Here is a 19,358-nt window from a genome sequence, read left to right as displayed (position 1 = left end):
GGAGTTTGTAGTTACAATGAGTGTGTGTGGGGAGAGGCATGGGCGTGTCGGGCCTGGTAACTTTTACATCAAATATCTAAATACTGAATGAAGAAAATTAAAAACTGTTCAGGGTGTTCATACAAGCCTGATTAGACCATACAATGACAAGAAGTGTTTTTGAAAGTGGAATATCCCTTTAAGTACACAATGTGTGTACTTTTTCCACCCCTGCTATCCACTGTCTGTCGGTCTGTCTCTCTCTGCCAGTCACAGGGGCTGCCCATGCGGCGCTATTTGCCCGAGCAGGCCTGGCACTTCTCCAGCCCGTGTGGGTAGCAGGCCTGGCAGCGCAGGCAGCTGATGGACTCGTTGAAGCGGTTGGGCATGGACAGCATGGACAGCTTGCTGCCATGGCACAGGGAGCAGGGGGCGCGCGAGACCCCACAATGCTGGCAGCAGCCCACCTCCTGCGGGGCACAAGAAACAACAATGCATGATGAGAGGGAGGAGGAGAAGAGGGGGATAGTGGGCACGGGGAGTTGGAATGGGGGAGAGGAACACATGAGAGCAGGGACGTGCAGAGAATGTTAGAGAGGCAAGGGCTGACATCTCTAAAAGGGCCTTTTGGTGAAAATATTTCGAAAATAGCTGACCTCCAAGCTCACAACGTGTCGCAGCGAGCTTGGAGGTTGGCTATTTTCGATGCTTGGTTTCTACACAGAGAGGACAATTCTTTAAACATAAGATGCTGCATTCAAGTTCAGGAGAGTTTGGACTCTTCTCTTGAATGCTGCCTTTGGGTATGGGCACGGAAAGGGGGCATTTGCATTTCTTTCACCATAGTAAAAACTGCATTCATGGTCTGGAGAGGGCACTTTTTTACAGACGGCTAAAAGGGCAGGGGCTCAAGCCCCCTTTGATGTCTATGTGTGCACGTGCCTGCGCAAGATACAAAGAGAGAGGGATGAAAGGGATGTGTGAGAGAGGAGGGAGAGAGATATTGTCCCTGTTGGGTGGAAAACAAGCATGTCTAAAACTGTGTCCAATCAGAAGAAAAAAAAGAAAAAAAAAGAAGAAAATCTGTGGATTCAATGGATCGAATGTAGTTTTAACCACAAGGGTTCGATTCCACCTCGGTGAGGGAAATGTTACCGTTACATTGGTGTCAAGCCATCGAGGACCGGTGGAACGTGCCCTTGCGCGAGGGACTCGGGAAGTGAAGCGTGAATCGCGAGGGCACGCTTCTGAAAGGAGGGGGTTTAGTGTAGCGACCCTGCAAAAGATTCCAGCTTGGTGCGCGAAACATTATAATATTTATAAAACCCACAGACAGACTTAACCACTTTCGCTTTCAGGTAAAAAGTTGTATTTACTAGCTCACAACACGTTGCATCATGACGTGTTGTGAGCTCGTAGACCTGCTAATTGTGCTACTTTTGTGTCATACTGTATAGGGGGACTGCCCATAAGTTCGAAGGTTCATTAGTCCTACATCTCATTAGTCCGAATTTAGTTACTGAGGTTACGAAACATGGAGATAAGAGGTTTCTGCCCGACAGCGACGATATGTTCGACATGCGTAACGAAAGCGAGTCAGCGAGGCGGCCGTGCGCCAGAAGGAAGTAATTAACTCCATCTCGTATGTGTGTGCCCTGGTGGACGGCCATTCCACTGGCATCGATCCTCTAGCATCTGTTTTCCATGACTCCACACAGATGCTGTGAGGTTAAAGAGTGAAGAACGTAGCACAAACAATTTAACCAAAGCGATTATGAAGATGAAAACGAGCATCTTCTTTGCTAAATTCGGTCTATTTGCGTTGCATTGTAGTGTGATGTTCATTAATATGCAGCGTGCCATCCAAAGAAACAAATAAAGTAAAGTAAAGTTGAATAGTTTTTTGTGTTTCCTTTTACAAATTGAACCTTGTACAGTAAGCCTACAGCAGCACGGAGCAGTGCAAGTCTCTACTAATGGACTAATATACAGAGTATCCTGGCATGGCAGTAAAACGGAAGCTGAACCTGCGAACTCATCGACATCTGTTCACAGCTGAGATAACAGTGTAGCAGGCTTATAGAAGTGTGCTTGTGTGTGTGTGTGTGAGTGTGAGTGTGAGTGTGAGTGTGAGTGTGAGTGTGTGTGTGTGTGTGTGTGTGTGTGTGTGTGTGTGTGTGTGTGTGTGTGTGTGTGTGTGTGTGCCCTCTCCAGACCAGGAATGCAGTTTTTACTATGGTGAAAGAAATGCAAAAGCCCTCTTTCCATGCCATACTGTTCGTGTACCTGAAGGCAGCATTCAAGAGAATAGCCTTGTCCAAACTCTCCTGCAGCATCTTATGTTGAAAGACTTTCCCTCTCTGTGTAGCCATATGCCACATCTCCAGTATTGTATGCTTAGTTTAGAGTGGTATCAAGTACCGAAAATAGCCGACCTGCAAGCTCACAACGCGTCGCAGCGTATTTTCGCCAAAAAAGCCCTTTTAGAAATTTCAGCCCCTGCCTCTCAAACATTCTCTGCACGTCCCTGGTTGAAAGGATGAATGACTGAGTGCAAGTGAGGAGATAGGAGAACGCAGGGGAATATGAAAGAGAGACAGGGAGACTGGGTTAGAAGCAGCGTACTATCTGTAAGAATCTTATTCAATGAGTACCGGTAGCGTTGTTTTATTCAACACCCTCAACTTCTAGACCAGTGGTCCTCAAAGTTTACACATTTAAATTAGTAAATCGTCGTTGTTGGGTGGAAACTCCAAAAACCTTGTAACTCAAAAACAGCCGATCTATAAGCACACAACGCCTCGCACCGCGAGGCATTGTGTGCTTGTAGATCGGCTGTTTTCACTAGTCTTGTGCAACAGTCTTGTATGATGAAGCAGGGCTTTACTTTATGAAAAAAAACATAAACATTTGAAACTTGTAGGTTTCTGCCCGACAGTGACGAAATGTAGCATCATCACAATCTGTTCAACAACTTCAACGCTTGCAGAACGCCATTTTTTGGGGTAATGTTCCCCCTCAGAATATGGATGCTGGGAAGATTCAGTGCTACGATTTTGTCGACATAACTAAATGGTAAATTTATATAGCGCTTTTATCCAAGGCGCTTTACATAGATTGTGCATTACATTCACCCATTCACGCACACATTCATACACCGGTGGCGGAGGAAACCATGCAAGGCACCAACCTGCTCACCGGGAGCAATTAGGGGTTCAGAGTCTTGCTCAAGGACTCTTCGACATTAACTCAGGGGGAGCCCGGATTCGAACTGGGAACCCATCGGGAACTCTTTGTGCTCTAATAACGGTTTCTCTACCCCTGAGCTATGCCGCCCCCGGAGACTACTAATGTAGTCCAGAGCAGTGTATCCCAAAGTGGGTGCCGTGATGCCAGTCCAGGGGTGCCGCAGGATAATTTGATAACATTTGGAATTCATCAATATCACTACATCAATATAAGTTCACTATGCTTAGTAAAACAGATCTGATTTGCACTGTACTTGATGAGTTCTTTCTCCATCTACAGCCAGCTCTTTTTACCCAAAATAGCAGATCCACAAGCTCACAAAGTGCTTGTAGAATCGGCTATTTCTGGTGAACCTTCCCTCCAGAATAGGGATGCCGGGGTTCAAGTGGTTAAACGTCTAGTGTAAAGTTATTTTCAGATATGTTTGCCTCCCGTATCTCAGGTGGAAAGATGTGTATAGGGCCTATTTACGTTGCATATCGTCATTGTCGGGTGGAAACCTCGTATCTCCAAGTTTCAAATGTGTACGTTCTTTCGTAAAGTAAAGCCCTGCTTCATCATACAAGGCCGTCGCATAAAAGAAGTGAAAACAGCAGATCTACAAGCACACAACGCCTCGCGGTGCGAGGCGTTGTGTGCTTGTAGATCGGCTGTTTTCACTAGTTTAAATAATTTTTAAAATGATAAATGCGAAACGAACGGTTTTGGACATACAAGGTTTTCACCCGACAACGACGATAATATGATGTAAGAGTTACATTGACACTCAGGATCTGCAAGACAGAGATTGCAAGTTCCAGTCAGGCTCACATATGTATTGTCCTCCATGTCACCGGTGGTCCCTTTCTCCACGACGGCCCCGTGGGCACTGAGGGACTTCCCCTTCCTCCTGCTCCCCCTCTCCCTCTCCCTCTCCCTGGCCTGGGGAAGGCAGCCCTCCGGCCCCTCGGTGGGGGTCACCGCCACTGAGTGGTGTCTGGTCGCCTCGGGCCTCCTGTGCGGCGCTCGGACGATGCGCAGGTTGCTGGTGTAGATGATGATCTTACCGAAGTCCAGCACTGAAGACTGAAACACAAAGGGTACACACCAGATACTTTGTTTGTTTTGTTATGATGATCAATCCAGTCAGCTTGATACTACAATATTACACATTAAAGGAATATTCCACTTTCATTGTATCATCTGATCAGCACACTTAATTTGCACACTTGTATTATATGGGTTTATACTAGAATGTTTGGTTCTTGATTATTTTTGTCTTGCCATTTATATTACATATTGTGATATGATGCCACTGCAGTCTGTTTGGACTACATTGTTTGATCAGAGAAGAGGGATGGAAAATTGACTTTTGGGTCACAAAAAACATCCATTAAACTCAAGGAACAAAAAAGGTTAATAAAAAAACGGGTTTACTTTAGCTGGCATAAAGGTTCTAGGACCTAGAACAATAGTGTGTTGCCAATAGCAACCACACTAACAACAACAACAACAACAACAACAACAACAACAACAACAACAAAACTACAGTAACCACATGATGTGTTTCTAAATACATTATGGTTTCCTTGGTTCATATCTTCAATCCCTTTTTCCTCAGGTCTTCTCTGGCTTCTTGGATCTGTTCCCGTAGCTCTTTGGCTGCTTGGTCACATTGGTTGAGGGTGGCCACCCTGTGCGCCAGCGTGGCCAGGGAGTAGCATCCAAACGCCACCAGCAGGTAGGAGGGCATGGGCCAGGCCACCTCCCTGCAGGGCAGGGGGACGCCCAGCCCCAGAAGGTCCCAGCTCACCACGGCCCAGGCTGCGCCCAGTGCGAGCGTGGCACAGAGCCACTCCGTTAGCTTTGTCATGGTGGAAAACAAATGGATAACATAAAAGGGAAGAAAATCACACCATGTGTGAAGTGAGCGGTGTTATTTATGAGTTAATGGACGTTCAACAAACTTTGGGTGCTTGGTCAATGTGACCCTAGGCGTGCAACAAACTTTGGACAAGAGGACAAGGCCAGATGGTGGAGCCTAGCTCCTCCTTTTACTTCTCTCCAATGCCCTACGAAGAGTTTTTGTTCAAGTGGATGGGTAGGTCCAATACATTATTTGTTTATTCACTTCTCGTCATGTGCACTGAAAAGAGATGCAAGGTAGGCCCCACGGTTCCACACCATGGAAGCTATCCTGGTCGAATATACAAGTCTTCCAAGAGCGGCTTTAACCAACTGGCATGATGACGTCAGCCATCCAGGACGTATCTATGATGTATGACTCCAAATATGGCAAAGGTTTCAGCCCGACCAGAGCCCCAGCAAGTCGTTCCATTGTGAGGTCAGAGTGGTGAAATTGGCTCACTGTCTATTTAAACTTTTAAAACTTTATTGCGACAGTTACTGTCAAAACCTCGACCAGCTGTCAGTCTGTCAGTCAGTTTGTCACACGTCACACTTTTGCCCTGCTCATATCTCCGCAACCGTTGCCCCGATCCATGCCAAATTTTGCACACACACTCCTTGCCTGCCAAACCAATTCTCACATGCCCCTCTTCTAGCGCCACCATGAGGCCGATTCTTGCAAAACACATTTTTGGACACTGCTCCTACAATTTTTGCCCTAAAATCACACAAATCTGTACACAGTATGTCTACACTCATCTCATCAACATGGATCTGTCCCATTTAGCGCCACCTTCTGGCCGATTTTTTAAAACACATTTTTGGACACTACTACAGATTTTCCCTAAAATCATGCAAATCGCTACATAGTATATCTACACTCATGTCATCAACATGGATCTGTCCCTTATAGTGCCACCATCAGGCCAAATTCTTCAAACACATTTTTGGACACTGCTCCTACAAATTTTGCCCTAAAATCACGCAAATCGGTACACACTTGCTCTACACTCACGTCATCAACATGGATCTGTCCCATATAGCGCCAACATCAGGCTGATTTTTTCAAACACATTTTTGGACACTGCTCCTACAGATTCTGCCCTAAAATCACGCAAATCGGTACACAGTCTGTCTACACTCATCTCATCAACATGGATCTGTCCCATAGAGCGCCACCATCAGGCCGATTTTTTCAAACACATTTTTGGACACTGCTCCTACACATTTTGGCCTAAAATCACGCTGCGACCTGACGGTCGCTTATCGCTTATCTCCCGATTAGGGAGTCTTACTGGTAGTATTTTATGCTGTTTGTTGCCTATTGCAGCCACACACAATAATAACAACACATACAAGCCTGCTTAAACAAAGAGACTCACCCCTATTCTTGGTATGTAGGTACTGTATGTGGGTATTTAAATACCAATGCAAAAATAATAAACACACTGGTGGAAAAAAGTATTGATTCTGCCTGACACAAGAGTACCTCTCCAACTGATCCAAAATGCCGCGGCACGACTGGTCTTCAACCAGCCTAAGTTCTCACATGTCTCTCCCCTTCTCCCTGGCCTCCACTGGCTTCCGGTTGCGGCCCGCACGGAATACAAAACTCTGATGCTGACCTTCAAAGCAGCCAAAGGTATGGCTCCTCCATACCTCCAAAACCTGATCAACCCCTACACCCCCACCCGTGTACTTAGATCAACCAACAAAGGGATGTTGACAGAACCCTCGCTAAAAACCCCAGGGCAAAAATCCACTCGTCCGAGACAGTTTGCCCTCCTGGCCCCCAAGTTGTGGAATAAACTCCCTGTCGCACTTAGAACAACGGACTCCCTCGCTAGCTTTCGCCGAGGACTGAAGACTCACCTTTTCAGACTCCACCTAAACCCTTAGCACTACTGGAAAAATCAATGACCATACAAGCTAGTTAGCATTTGTTTTTAGGTTTTTAGAAACCTTTTTTTTACGGATTATATAGTTTTTTTTCTAGATATATATTCATTCACATTTGTTATATTGCTGTTGATGTACTGACACTTAATCTTGTTTATTATTGTGATGTTTATTTGCTTATTGTAAGTCGCTTTGGATTAAAAGCGTCTGCTAAATGCCTAAACTGTAAACTGTAAAATGTAGTGTTTCTCTGTGTCCACCTTAGTCTGAGGAAGAGCTTTGAGTCTGAATATTTTTTTTATTTTCTCTGCACTGAGATGGGCATTGACATGATTAATTAATCCAATCTGAAATTATTGTAAAGACATGCTGGTGCTTCTTCATATTACCTAACTCATTGGTATGGTCTTGTTCCAGTGTGGATACGCTGATGTCTCTTCAGACTCATTGAAACTCTTGTCACAAAGTTTACAGAGGAAAGGTTTTTTCCAGTGTGGATACGCTGGTGTGTCTTCAGAGTACTGTGCTGATTGAAACCTTTGTTACAATGTTTACAGAGGAAAGGTCTTTCACCAGTGTGGAGACGTTGGTGTGCCTTCAGGTGACCAGTGTGACCCAACTGACTAAAACTCTTGTCACAATGTTTAATTGGTATGTTTTTTTCTCCATATGTATATACACTGGTGTGTCTTCAGGTTACTTGATGTACTGAAGCTCTTGTCACACTCTTTGCAGACAAAATGTTTATCACCAGTGTGAAGACGCTGGTGTGTCTTCAAGTGAGGTCTTTCTCCAGTGTGAATAAACTGGTGGTGACTTATCTGACTGAAACTCTCTGTAGTTGGACTCTCTCTCTCTGTTTCTCACAGTGGAATGTTTCTCCAGTGTGGAGATGATGGTGTGACTTCAATTTATCTGAAAATCTGACATTCTTGTCACATAGTTTACAGATGGGGGGTTTCTTTCTTGTGTAGGTAAGCTGATGTGTCTGTACTCCCCCCGCATGAGTTAAAGTCTTGGTAAGCCATTGTTCGTTTGTGTATTCTTGTCCCTGACTGGTTAAAGAGCTAGTGATTTGCTGACAGGACTTTGGCACTCGCCCTCCCTCGACAGGATGCTGGAGGGATCTGTCCACTCATCATTTGTGTGCATTCATCTTTTGACAATAGAGGTCACTGCTCTTCATGTGTTGATGGAGGAGGAGACAAAGAACAGAAGACAGGAGCTGAAAGCCTTGTATAATAATAACCTCTATTTTCTCTCTCAATTCTCTCTATATCTCTATGTTCTGTTCCCTCTATTGCTCATTCTCAGATCTCTTTGCTTTTGTATATGTGTGTCACTCTCTGTCACCCTTGGTCACCAGTTAAAAGTAGATCTTTACTCTTTTTACATAGGCTGAGCACAGGTGCTGTAATGTTACACACACAACAAACCATTGCCAGGCATGCAAGCATAGCAACCACAATTTGTGCAGGTGCCAATGCAGCGCACATGAAGGGTGAAGAGAAAGATTGGTACTCAGTGGTTCTCAAAGAAGATTGGGGAACCCCCAAGGTTCAGTGAGGGTGTTCAGTTGGTCCGGGCCCCAGTTTAAAAATTGTAAGTCTTATTTTATACTTTGCCTATTCAAAAGTAAGTGATTTACAAACTTGTTGTGAGCTTGTAGATGAGTAACTGTATTATTGAAAGTGTGGACAAACCTTTTCAGACGGGTGGCTGGCATCTCCCTTGATAGGGTGAGAGAAGTTCAGTCACCCGAAAGAGACTTGGAGTAGAACCACTGCTCCTACGCTTGGAAAGGAGTCAACTTAGGTGGTTTGCGCATCTAGTACGGATGCTGATAGGATATTTTTGATTTGTTTGTAATAAATATCAAAAATCGTTTTTATTGGTACTGTAAATATATTGCCATGTTAATAGATTGGACTGTTTGACACCAAGGCCTAGCTATGGACGATGTTTACTGTATATCATTGTCTGGACACAACAACCTTGGGTCTGGCTAGTGGAAATATACAGAGGACCGACCCTACGTATCTCTGTCTTGTCACATTCTCAGGGACCAATTAAAGAGTTCCACGATTAGATCTCGATCTTGTTAGGGGAACTTTAAAGGAGCCTGTTACTGTATGTCTGCCTGTGTCTGAACTTTCCTCTCCAAAGTAAACTCCATTTACACCTGTCTTATTTCTTGGTGAAGTCTTTTGGTCTCATATGGGAATGAGAAACGAGTTGTTGTTTACAGGATGTATTTAACAGATGCCTCCCAAGCGTCTCCCTAGGAAGGTCCTGTGCATGTCCCACTGGGAGGAGACCCCGTGGCAGACCAAAGACCAGATGGAGGCCATCTCCACACTGGCCTGGGGGACAAGCGACCTGATTTCGGATAAGCAGTTGAAGATGGATGGATGGATAGATATATACGTAGCAATGTTTAAAGTAAAGTGATAGAGGGTGAAATAAGGCCGTTTCGGTTGACTCAACATGACACCTTTGTGATCGCACAATGTTCGTGCAAAAGTCATTATCCTTCTGTTAATTACCAGATGGCCTTCCATATTGTGAAAATGTCTTGAAAAGGTGAACTTTGATGAATTTCATTTTCTATCAATAAATAAAAGTGTTTTGTAGTACAATGTGACAGACTAGCCCCCTTTTTTTCTCTTCTTTTTTTCATTTACTATAGTAAATGATATTATCAGTATTCTGTGTGAACTCATTCCTCAATACAGATCCACCTTTTTTATCCACTTATTTGAAGGAATCTCAACCTTCTGCGTCCCTATTTTGGTCTTTATTGCCAAAAACGTTACATTTATTTATTTTATAGAAAATATCAGAACTCAGTGGGGCCTTTTCCACCGGCAAAGAACCGGTTCCGGTTCTTTCTCCCACCTATGGGATGAACCAGAGGTGTGCTTTTCCACCGAGAAACGGAGTTGGTTCCGAACCGTAAAAGTTGGTTCGGAACCGGAACCACAAAATCCTTGGTTTTTGTGATTCCAGAGCCAAATCCAATCTGGTGGAAACACAAGCCAGTTCGCAACAACGAACCAAGGTTCCCAAGAAAGTTGAACCGGCACTGGTTCTGGAACCGGTTCTTTGCCGGTGGAAAAGGCCCCAGTGTATACTCACAAAGTGTCACATTGTGACGTGTTGTGAGTTTGTAGATTGCCTGCTTTCGCTATGAATACAGGTGTGCCTTGAGATTTTGACTTGCCCATTGGTACGACTTGCATGGGCACAAAAAGTTTGAAAACCACCACTGTACACCAAATTGCAGGTATCTCTTCGAACCACGACTCCGAACAGCTGAATACAGAACCTAATTCAGAGTTGTTGTTTTTTTTTTTTTACCCAAATGTAAGAATCATATTTCAGAATCAATTTATTGTCAATTCCCAGGTTTACAAGTGTATAACAGTGGATGAAATATAATTACAAGCAAGTGTGCCGCAGTATTTATGCAAACATGCAGGGACAAGTGGTACTTACTGAAAAAGTCACGAAGCATTTTACAGTATCCAGGGGAGTCGCACCACATTCTGGGCCCTGGGTACAAGGATTCACTGTGGGGCCCCTGTACTTTAACTATTGAAAAATAGCAGATATACAAGCTCACAGCCCGGCACCGAGTGCCGCGATGCGAGCTTGTAGCTCTGCTATTTTTGAAAAATCGTGAAAATCTTTGAATATTTAAAAAAAATATATATATGTTTCAATGTCAGTGGTGCTCAGCTCAAACTTGTTTCATGTCAAGGACCCCCAAATATGTATTTGGCCACGGACCCCCATCTCAAAATATATAGTTCCAGGGACCCCCCAGATGCAAAATTTGAGTACAATAAGTAAAAAAATACATATATTCAAAGATTTGCACACATTTTCACGACTTTTCAAAAATGGCAGATCTACAAGCTTGCAGCGCGGCACTCGGTGCCGCGCTGTGAGCTTGTATATCTGCTATTTTTTCAATAGCTAAATAGCTATAAAATAATTAAGGCCCCTCCACCTTGGGCCCTGGTAACTCAGCCCCCCCCCCCCCCCCCCCCCCCCCCTCTTGTGACACCCCTGACAGACAGTATCTGAGTAATGATAAACCCACGGCTTCGCTCCAACACATTTACGGCTGACCTCTATCAATTTGCTGCACTAATGAAGCTGCCGCCACCGTAGTGCAATAAAAAAAAGAGGCTTTCTTTTTTTTCTCGGGTGAACAATTTAACTGCTGTCGTCCTTCCTGTTTAATGGCCGTCCCACTTAAACTCAGCCCTTGTCGATACTCGGTGGGTGTCAGCTATTTAGCGAAGGTGACGGAGAATAAGAGTGACAGTTGAATAGGAGCTTACGTTCCTATTGTCTGTGTTCAAAGCAAATAATGTTACAAGAGTCAGAGACACAGAAGCATGACTAGATAAAAGTACTCTTACTGTTAGCCCCATATAGAACCTCACCCGTCGCTGCATACTGTTGTGCTCCGAGATGAGGTCCTATAAAGGTATACCAGGGCTGGGTATAGAACGCCTCCACGTCTAGGTAGAAAACACTTTTCCCCAAATTGTATCCAAAAAGTAAAGGTAGTTCCACACTCCCAGATTATGTTTTCCTATCCCAGGGTACATAAAACATGCACCAGGGCATGAAACAACCGCTTAAATCGTTAGTTTTGTAATGTTTTCCCCGGAAAAGCCCCGGCGTAGTCTCACGTGGCCAGAATGTTGCCCAACACGATTTGCAAATGCTCCCTGGCTACGCGAGACTACAGTACTGGCATCTGCTGCCGGGGGAGTTCCGGTTGAATGGGAAAACATTACAAAACTAGCGAGTTAAGCGGTTGTTTCATGCCCTGGTGCATGTTTTATGTACCCTGGGATAGGAAACCACAGTCTGGGAGTGTGGGAACTACCTTTACTTTTTTGGATGCAATTTCGGGAAAAGTGTTTTCTACCTAGACGTGGAGGCGTTCTACCCCCAGCCCTGGTGGCTGGTATACCTTTATAAGACCTCATCTCGGAGCACAACAGTATGCAGCGATGGGTGAGGTTCTATATGGGGCTACTCCTACTGTGTGCTGCCCATGAACAACAAAGGTTTTCAACCAATAAGTCTTTGTCTTCAGTGTTCCTACACTAGGGCTGAACGATATTGGAAAACGTGTACGGCGCAATTAACCTTGCCGTCACCAGGCTTTCTCGGGGGAAAGCCTGGTGTTCGTTTAGTAAACAGTTTGATCCGGTCTAGACCGGATGGCATCACTAGACCTGGCAGAAGAAGCAGCGTCGCTTTGTTTTGGTTCCCCGTTTGTTTCCCCAATCCCTATTTAAATGCTGGGAGAGTGTGGTCTTTCCAGTCGATGCAAGTCGACTAAAAGATCGATATACTAAACTTTTCAAAAAATAAGCAAAACTATGCCGCATCAAGGGTTTTATTGGGTAGGTACTAAAATTATGTCATTGAGCGCGGGGAATTGTTTTGGGTTATAACTGATTCCGCCATCCGCTCCCGAACCAATCAAAAGCCTGAAATTGGAAGCGATCTCAAGGTACATTGCAATATACTATATATATATATATATATATATATATATATATATATATATATATATATATATAGTTTAGTTTAGTTTATTAGAACATTATAAAAAATAGAACAATACATATTGAGGATACAAAATACTGTGCAAGGAGAGGAATAAGCCAAAAGGCTTATTTAGAATCCTTTCCTTAATGAAAGAGGTCATTCATTTAACAAATACAAGTTCACTAGGAACAAATACAATATACAAGTTATGTCAGAGCAGCTGTGCAATAAAGAAGTAAAAACACAGTAACTCCACAAAAACAGAAAAAGACAAAAACAAAAATCACATTTGGTGAGATAACACATCAGTAGATAAAATCATGTGGACTTACAGTAAAGAAATAAGATATTGTTTCATACGTTTCTTAAATATTGACAAGGATAGAGATGACTTAAGTGATGTATCTAGAGAGCTCCACAATTGAGGGCCTCTAAATGTAATAAATAATTGATGTTTTGTGGTACGACAAAGAGGTCGATCAAAATCATCTCTATTCCTTGTAAGGTAGGAGTGAATTTCAGAAGTAACCTGAAAAAAATTATGAAAAGAAAGGGGAATCTCTTGTTTGCATTTTTAAACATAAATAGGCAGGTTTGTAAAACGTTTACTTTGTCTATGGGGCTTTTAAGCCGTGACATCATTTTGTAGGCAGAGGAGAATCCGCCCCCAGAGCATTTTCTGTCCCTCGCTATTTCAAAAAACAACGACTAAAAAATAACGACTAAAGTATAATTCTAACACTTTCCTTTCAACAACAAAGAGAAGAAAAATGTGTAAATAGTAAAAATAGTAAAAAGATTCACGGAAACTGGGGGCAGAAATTCTCCTCTGCCTACAAAATGATGTCATACTTAACAGCCCCATAGGCAATATTGAATATTTAATAAAAAGAGGAGCCGATGACTCATATCTATTTGAGTGTGAAATCATCCTCAGAAACCTCTTTTGAATGATAAGTAATTTAGATAGGTATGTCGGATATGTTGCAGCCCAAACAATATTACAGTAACTAATATGGGGGAAAATTAAGCTATAATAGAGTGTTAAATACGAATAAGGAAGAACAAATGGACAGATTTTTCTCAATATACCAAGCATCTATACATGTATATATATATATATATATATATATATATATATATATATATATATATAATGTATTGCAATACAAAATAGCTGCTAGTACATAATTTCATAGATATGATCAGATCTGCATACAATACACTTCAATAGCTCTGTTCGTGAAATAACGTGGCAATCTTTAGGGTGAAATAGAGGGTGAAATAAGGCCGTTTCGGTTGACTCAACATGACACCTCTGTGATCGCACAAGGTTCGTGCAAGAGCAGTTACCACAAAGTCGTTATCCCCCTGCTAATTATCAGATGGCCTTCCATATTGTGAAAATGTCACGAAAAGGTGAACCTTGCTGAATTTCATTTTCTACCAATAAATAAAACTGTTTAGTACAATGTGACGGACTACCCCAATTTGCCTCTGCTAAATTGCATTGTTTGCAGTGTCACTGTTGCACATGTGTAGCTACACTGCAACGGACGGTCAATACTGAAATTATATATCGTGCTGCCTCATTCTACATAATGAAATCAATTTCAATACATAATTTATGACTCAGTAATATGTGAGAATTGGCCAAGGGGTGTGGATACTAGGCACAAGGCACCGTATACAACCTATTGAGTTGCACCTCTCGTTCTCTCTCTCTCTCTCTCTCTCTTTCTCTCTCTGTCTCTGTCTCTGTCTCTCTCTCTCTCTCTCTCTCTCTCTCTCTCTCTCTCTCTCTCTCTCTCTCTCTCTCTCTCTCTCTCTCTCTCTCTCTGTCCCTCTGCATCGACTATCCTGACAAGACTGCTCAGCAGTGGTGTAAAGTAACTAAGTACATGTACTCAAGTACTTAAGTACAATTTTGAGGTATTTACTGTATGTATTTCCAATTTTCGGTGCTTTTACTTCTACTCCACTACCGTAAATATTGTACTTTTACTCCACTACAATTTGAGTGGAGTAAATTTGAAATCTTAGTTACTTTCTAGATTTCGATTATTATTACAAATTTGTGTATGCATTAACCACCTCAGCCCTATATACATTTCAGCCATTTGAAAATGCAGATCCACAAGTTCACTTCATGCATTGCGATGCGACACATTGTGAGCTTGTAGATCTGCTATTTTCAAAAGATCTTTATACATTTCATACATTTGAAAACGTGTGAAACCGGACATTCTGCATAATGAGTTTACTTTCTAATTTTGGTACTTTAACTTTTCCTCAAGTACATTTTGGATTCCAGACTTTACTTGTAACAGAGTGTTTCTACATTTCCGTCTCTCCAGTGGCGTCAGTTCAGCAAAAGCTAGGGTATGGCAAAGATGGGAGTCCTCATGGAAAAGAGGCATTAGATTTTGTATAACATGGTTCTATTGTGAAAATAGCAGATCTACATGCTCACAACACCTCGCGCTGCGAGGCGTTGTGAGCATGTAGATCGGTTATTTTCACAATGTCTGACATTTCACAATGTCAGTTTTTTACACAGGTTTCTACGGTTTCTTGGGCTGGATATGGCAGCCTGGAATAGTTGTTCAAGTGCAGCTAAACTTAGCATGTTAGTTAACGTGCCACAATTAACAATAATGCATTGCACCTGTGCAGTTGACCTGCGTTACCTGGGAATATACCAATTTGTCAAGCTGGGAAGAATACAAATCTGGAGAATATAATCATAATACCTTGTTAAAGTGACCATTTTGTTAAATCTAACAACATAATAACCAGTGCAGATAGACAAAAAGACATTTGTGGATTTATATTTAAAAGTAACTTTTATTTTCCCCCCTGGACCCAGGGTATGGCAGCTGCATACCCCTGCCATACCCAATTGACGCCCCTGCGTCTCTCGCTCCCTCTCTCTGTCCCTGGGTACGGGCCTATACAGGCTGTACTGACAAGCCTGCTCATCTATTATCAATGTGGGGATGCTAGCTGGCGTGATCCTGTGATGTTACCGTTGTGTAATGGCACAGAGCCACTGCTGTCGTCACGCATGCTGTAATGGCTGACAACATGCAGTGGTGGCACTCACAGCAGCAACATGAGATAAATTATATGCTTAATGTTATCATCAGACATTATGTAACTCTTTCTATAATGTGATGTCAGTGAGAGTGGGGTGGCAGGAGCATTAACTTCTTCATACATTAAATATATAATGTACACTATGCACTTTGTACCGCATACAGCACATGTAATTATGCAATTTTATGGTTGTTTTTATGGCTGATATGAGGAGATTCTTTTAAATGTTGATTAAGTTAGAGCACATCAGTTTTGTGAAACATGCTATACAAATTCAGTCCAGTTAGAAAATAAGCTATTAACAAGTGGCTAGAGTGTCAACATAGCAAATGGCTACGACTACGTACCCCCTAAGCTCTGACAGTAGGCTGCTACAAAGCAATATCTCCCCGGACAATCAGGCTTATAAACAAACAGACCAGAGAAAAGTACAACATTGCCCTCTCCCAACTGCCTGACCTGTATGTGTGCAAAGGCAGCTTGTGTGCTGTAACATACCATGCACAGTGGCACCATAGACTGTAGAAAAATATGGACGAAGCGAAGCCATTGGTTTCTATGCAGCGCAAATGGCCCTTTCTACCCCTTTGAATGGGTGTCGCCATCATAGAATTGTAAAGGCATCAGAGATGCTATTGGCTGCCAACGGTCACGTGCAACGCAGGGATACATGGGAGAATGTGGTCGGAGCCTCCCGAAATACAGCACACGAAGAAGAACACAGCCGGCTGGTATCAGTTTAGTTGGCCACGCCCCCCCCCCCCCCGCAACTTTATAATTTATTTTAAAATACATTGGACCACATTTCGACAAAACGAATATGATGGTGATTGAAAGGCAATTTTTAACTAGCGATAGGAACCATACAGTATTCATGAAAATGTTAATTAAGGTTAGAAAACGAAAGGGGGAAATTAATGGGATCCAATGGAGGGCAATTCTTTTTGCGATCGGCCGGGGGGGGGAAACAGCGCTACTAGCGGCCAATCATAGGAAGTTTTAGTTCCGTATTGGAGTCATTTTAAATCGGCAGAACTATGCCCCTGAGTGGCACACTGTCACATGACACTTTTCAGAAATAGGAGCCGTGCGCATGTGCCTTCGTGGACCTCAATCTGTGCTAGGACCAACGTACAAGCTTTGACATCTTTTACAAACTTGAAATCAGTGTTCATTTTGTTGACTAAGACTAAAAGACTAAGATTTAGATATTTAGTTGACTAAGACTAGACTATACTAATCAATTTCAGAATTGATTGATTGATTGATTGATTGATTGATTGATTGATTGATTGAGTATTTTATTCGACAAAAGTGGAAAACAGAAGGAAACTAAATGGTGTTCAAAAGAGTAAGACTAAATCTTTGCTGTCAAAAATAACACTGCATTAAGTCCAAGACTAAAAGGCAAATAAACTATGGGTGCGTTCGGAAACCCGCACCGGGTGTGTGCTCAGTGTAGTGAGTGCAGTGGGCGTGACATTGGAGAGTGCGTTCAGTGTGGCTTATTTACGAACGACCAGTTTTAACAGGCAGCTGTGTGCTTTTTCACTCTGAACTCTGAAGGTAAACTTTCTGAAAAGCAACAGTTGCTGAGTATGCTAACGTAACGTTGCTATTAGGAGATGTAGGTCTAATTCATAACATTGGCATACCTGCTGCTGCTGTTAATTTACATGTTGATGTGTGTGAAACTATCAAGCCCAAACGACCAATTAAGCTGCAAGTGCTGTATTTTGCGGTTATTTCCTCCATTGTTCACAGCTGAGAAGCATTCGAGACACGGCCATGAAAACCAACCAATCAAAACACCGCACCGACGCACCACACCGCCGAACCCCATCTTCTGAGTAGGGTCGCTCAGTGCGTGCACTCAGCACACCGGTGCGCCGCGCACTGGATTTCCGAACGACAACGCACCAAGTGCACCGAATAAACGAACGACAACATGGCACACCAGTGCGTTGAGTGCGCATTTCCGAATGCACCCTATATTGATATTTAGTCGACTAAGACTAGACTAAGACTAGACTAACCCTAAGATTAAACAGTTTCAGAAGGCTAAGACTAAGAATAAAACTAAATGTGTGTCATTCAAAAGCCTAAGACTAAGACTAAATCCGAATTATCCGTCAAAATGAACACTGCTTGAAATGTTGTATTATAAGCATAATTTTATTATACGCTTTGATTTCTTGTTTTAAATGCAGAGCTTATTGTAGCCTCAGTATATTGACGTTAATTACCTGGTCCTGTGGTTCGACTGGTTCCCCCTGGGCTGCAGCAGCAGCTCTGTAGCTTCCCACCCCTCTGTACACGTTGATCCGCTGGGCGATCAGTCCCGTTGCTGGATACATGTCTGGGAAAAGAACAGCACACATTGAGCACATCATGATAGAACATTCACTTACAGTATACATAACGCTTAGCTTTGTTGCTGTCAGGCAGAAACCTTGTATCCCCAAGGTTTCACATTTAACCCTTTCAAAGCCACAGAGGTAGATTGACGATAATTATTAATTAGGCAACTTAAGCCACAGACGTAGGTTGACGAGAATAGGCTATTTTTGTTATAAAACAACTCAAAATACATTATTTTTGCCGATTTAATAAACAATGGTTCCCTACGGAACCTAAACATAAAATTAGCATTAAATGTTACCAAGACAAAAAGCATTGCCTTTGGTTCCAGGCATATGCTTATTGATAACCCTCAGCTGAATCTATCAATGTTAGGAATGCCGATTGAACAAGTAAAGAAAACCAAACTGCTTGGTGTTCTATTGGACAGTCAACTATCATGGTCTGACCACATTGATAGTATTGTAACGAAAATGGGAAGAGCCAGAGGCATGGTTAGAAAGTGTTCAACCTACTTGACATCCACAATGATGGGTCAAGTTATTCAGTGCTTGGTCTTTTGTCATCTTTATTATTGTCCTGTCATATCGTCAGCAGCAAATAAGTTGGACCTGAACAAGTTGCAACTTGTTCAGAACAGAGCGGCCAGATTGGCTCTTAATTGTTCTAGACGCACTAATATTGCATATATGCATTCACGCCTGTCCTGGCTGTATGTCGAACAAAAACTACTTTGCAGTCTCCTCATGTTCTTCAGAAACATCATCTTTAATCAAACACCAGATTATTTTTACAATCAGTACTTAAAATCAACCATCACACACAATTATGACACCCGGAATGCCAGTCAGGGTCATTTAAATCCTCCTACTCCAAGAACAAATCTTCAAAAACACTGGAATTTGTTACCGCCACATATTAATCTTACACAAAATAAATTAGCATTCAAGATAGCTTTGAAGAAACACTTGTCGCAGCTGACCACATGACCGAGATATTGATGTTGTATTTAATTACAATGTTTTGTTGTATATCATTTTTGTATAATATTTGTAAGTATGTATTTTTTCATGTTTTTATATTTGTATGCATTTTTTATGGACCCCAGGAAGACTAGCTGTCGCCCAGGCGTCAGCTAATGGGGATCCATTCAATAAACAATAAACAATAAACGCTTGCGTCCAGTGGCAGATCATGTGACTGAACGAAAACACAGAAGTGCACGGTCCATTCTGGGTCGGATTTTCTTTCCGAAAAAAGATCTGAGCAGCTGGTTGCAACCCGGTTCCGATCGTTACCAC

General features: G+C 42.6%; 1 protein-coding gene across 1 annotated transcript in view; it reads right to left on the bottom strand.

The window, feature by feature from the left end:
* Window positions 1–272: 272 nt before the first annotated feature.
* grxcr2 (glutaredoxin and cysteine rich domain containing 2) overlaps window positions 273–19,358 on the bottom strand; it is a gene marked incomplete at both ends in the record, with an annotated part of 31,601 nt that continues 12,515 nt past the window's right edge. The window contains 3 exons of the mRNA XM_080748718.1: window positions 273–449; window positions 4,039–4,293; window positions 17,943–18,055. Of these exons, the coding sequence (XP_080604844.1) occupies window positions 273–449; window positions 4,039–4,293; window positions 17,943–18,055 (545 nt within the window). The remainder of the gene's footprint in view (window positions 450–4,038; window positions 4,294–17,942; window positions 18,056–19,358) is intronic.

This window comes from Nannobrachium achirus, assembly GCF_963921795.1.
Source record: "Nannobrachium achirus genome assembly, chromosome: 19".
NCBI lineage: Eukaryota > Metazoa > Chordata > Actinopteri > Myctophiformes > Myctophidae > Nannobrachium > Nannobrachium achirus.
This window is presented reverse-complemented; position numbering and strand designations above follow the sequence as displayed.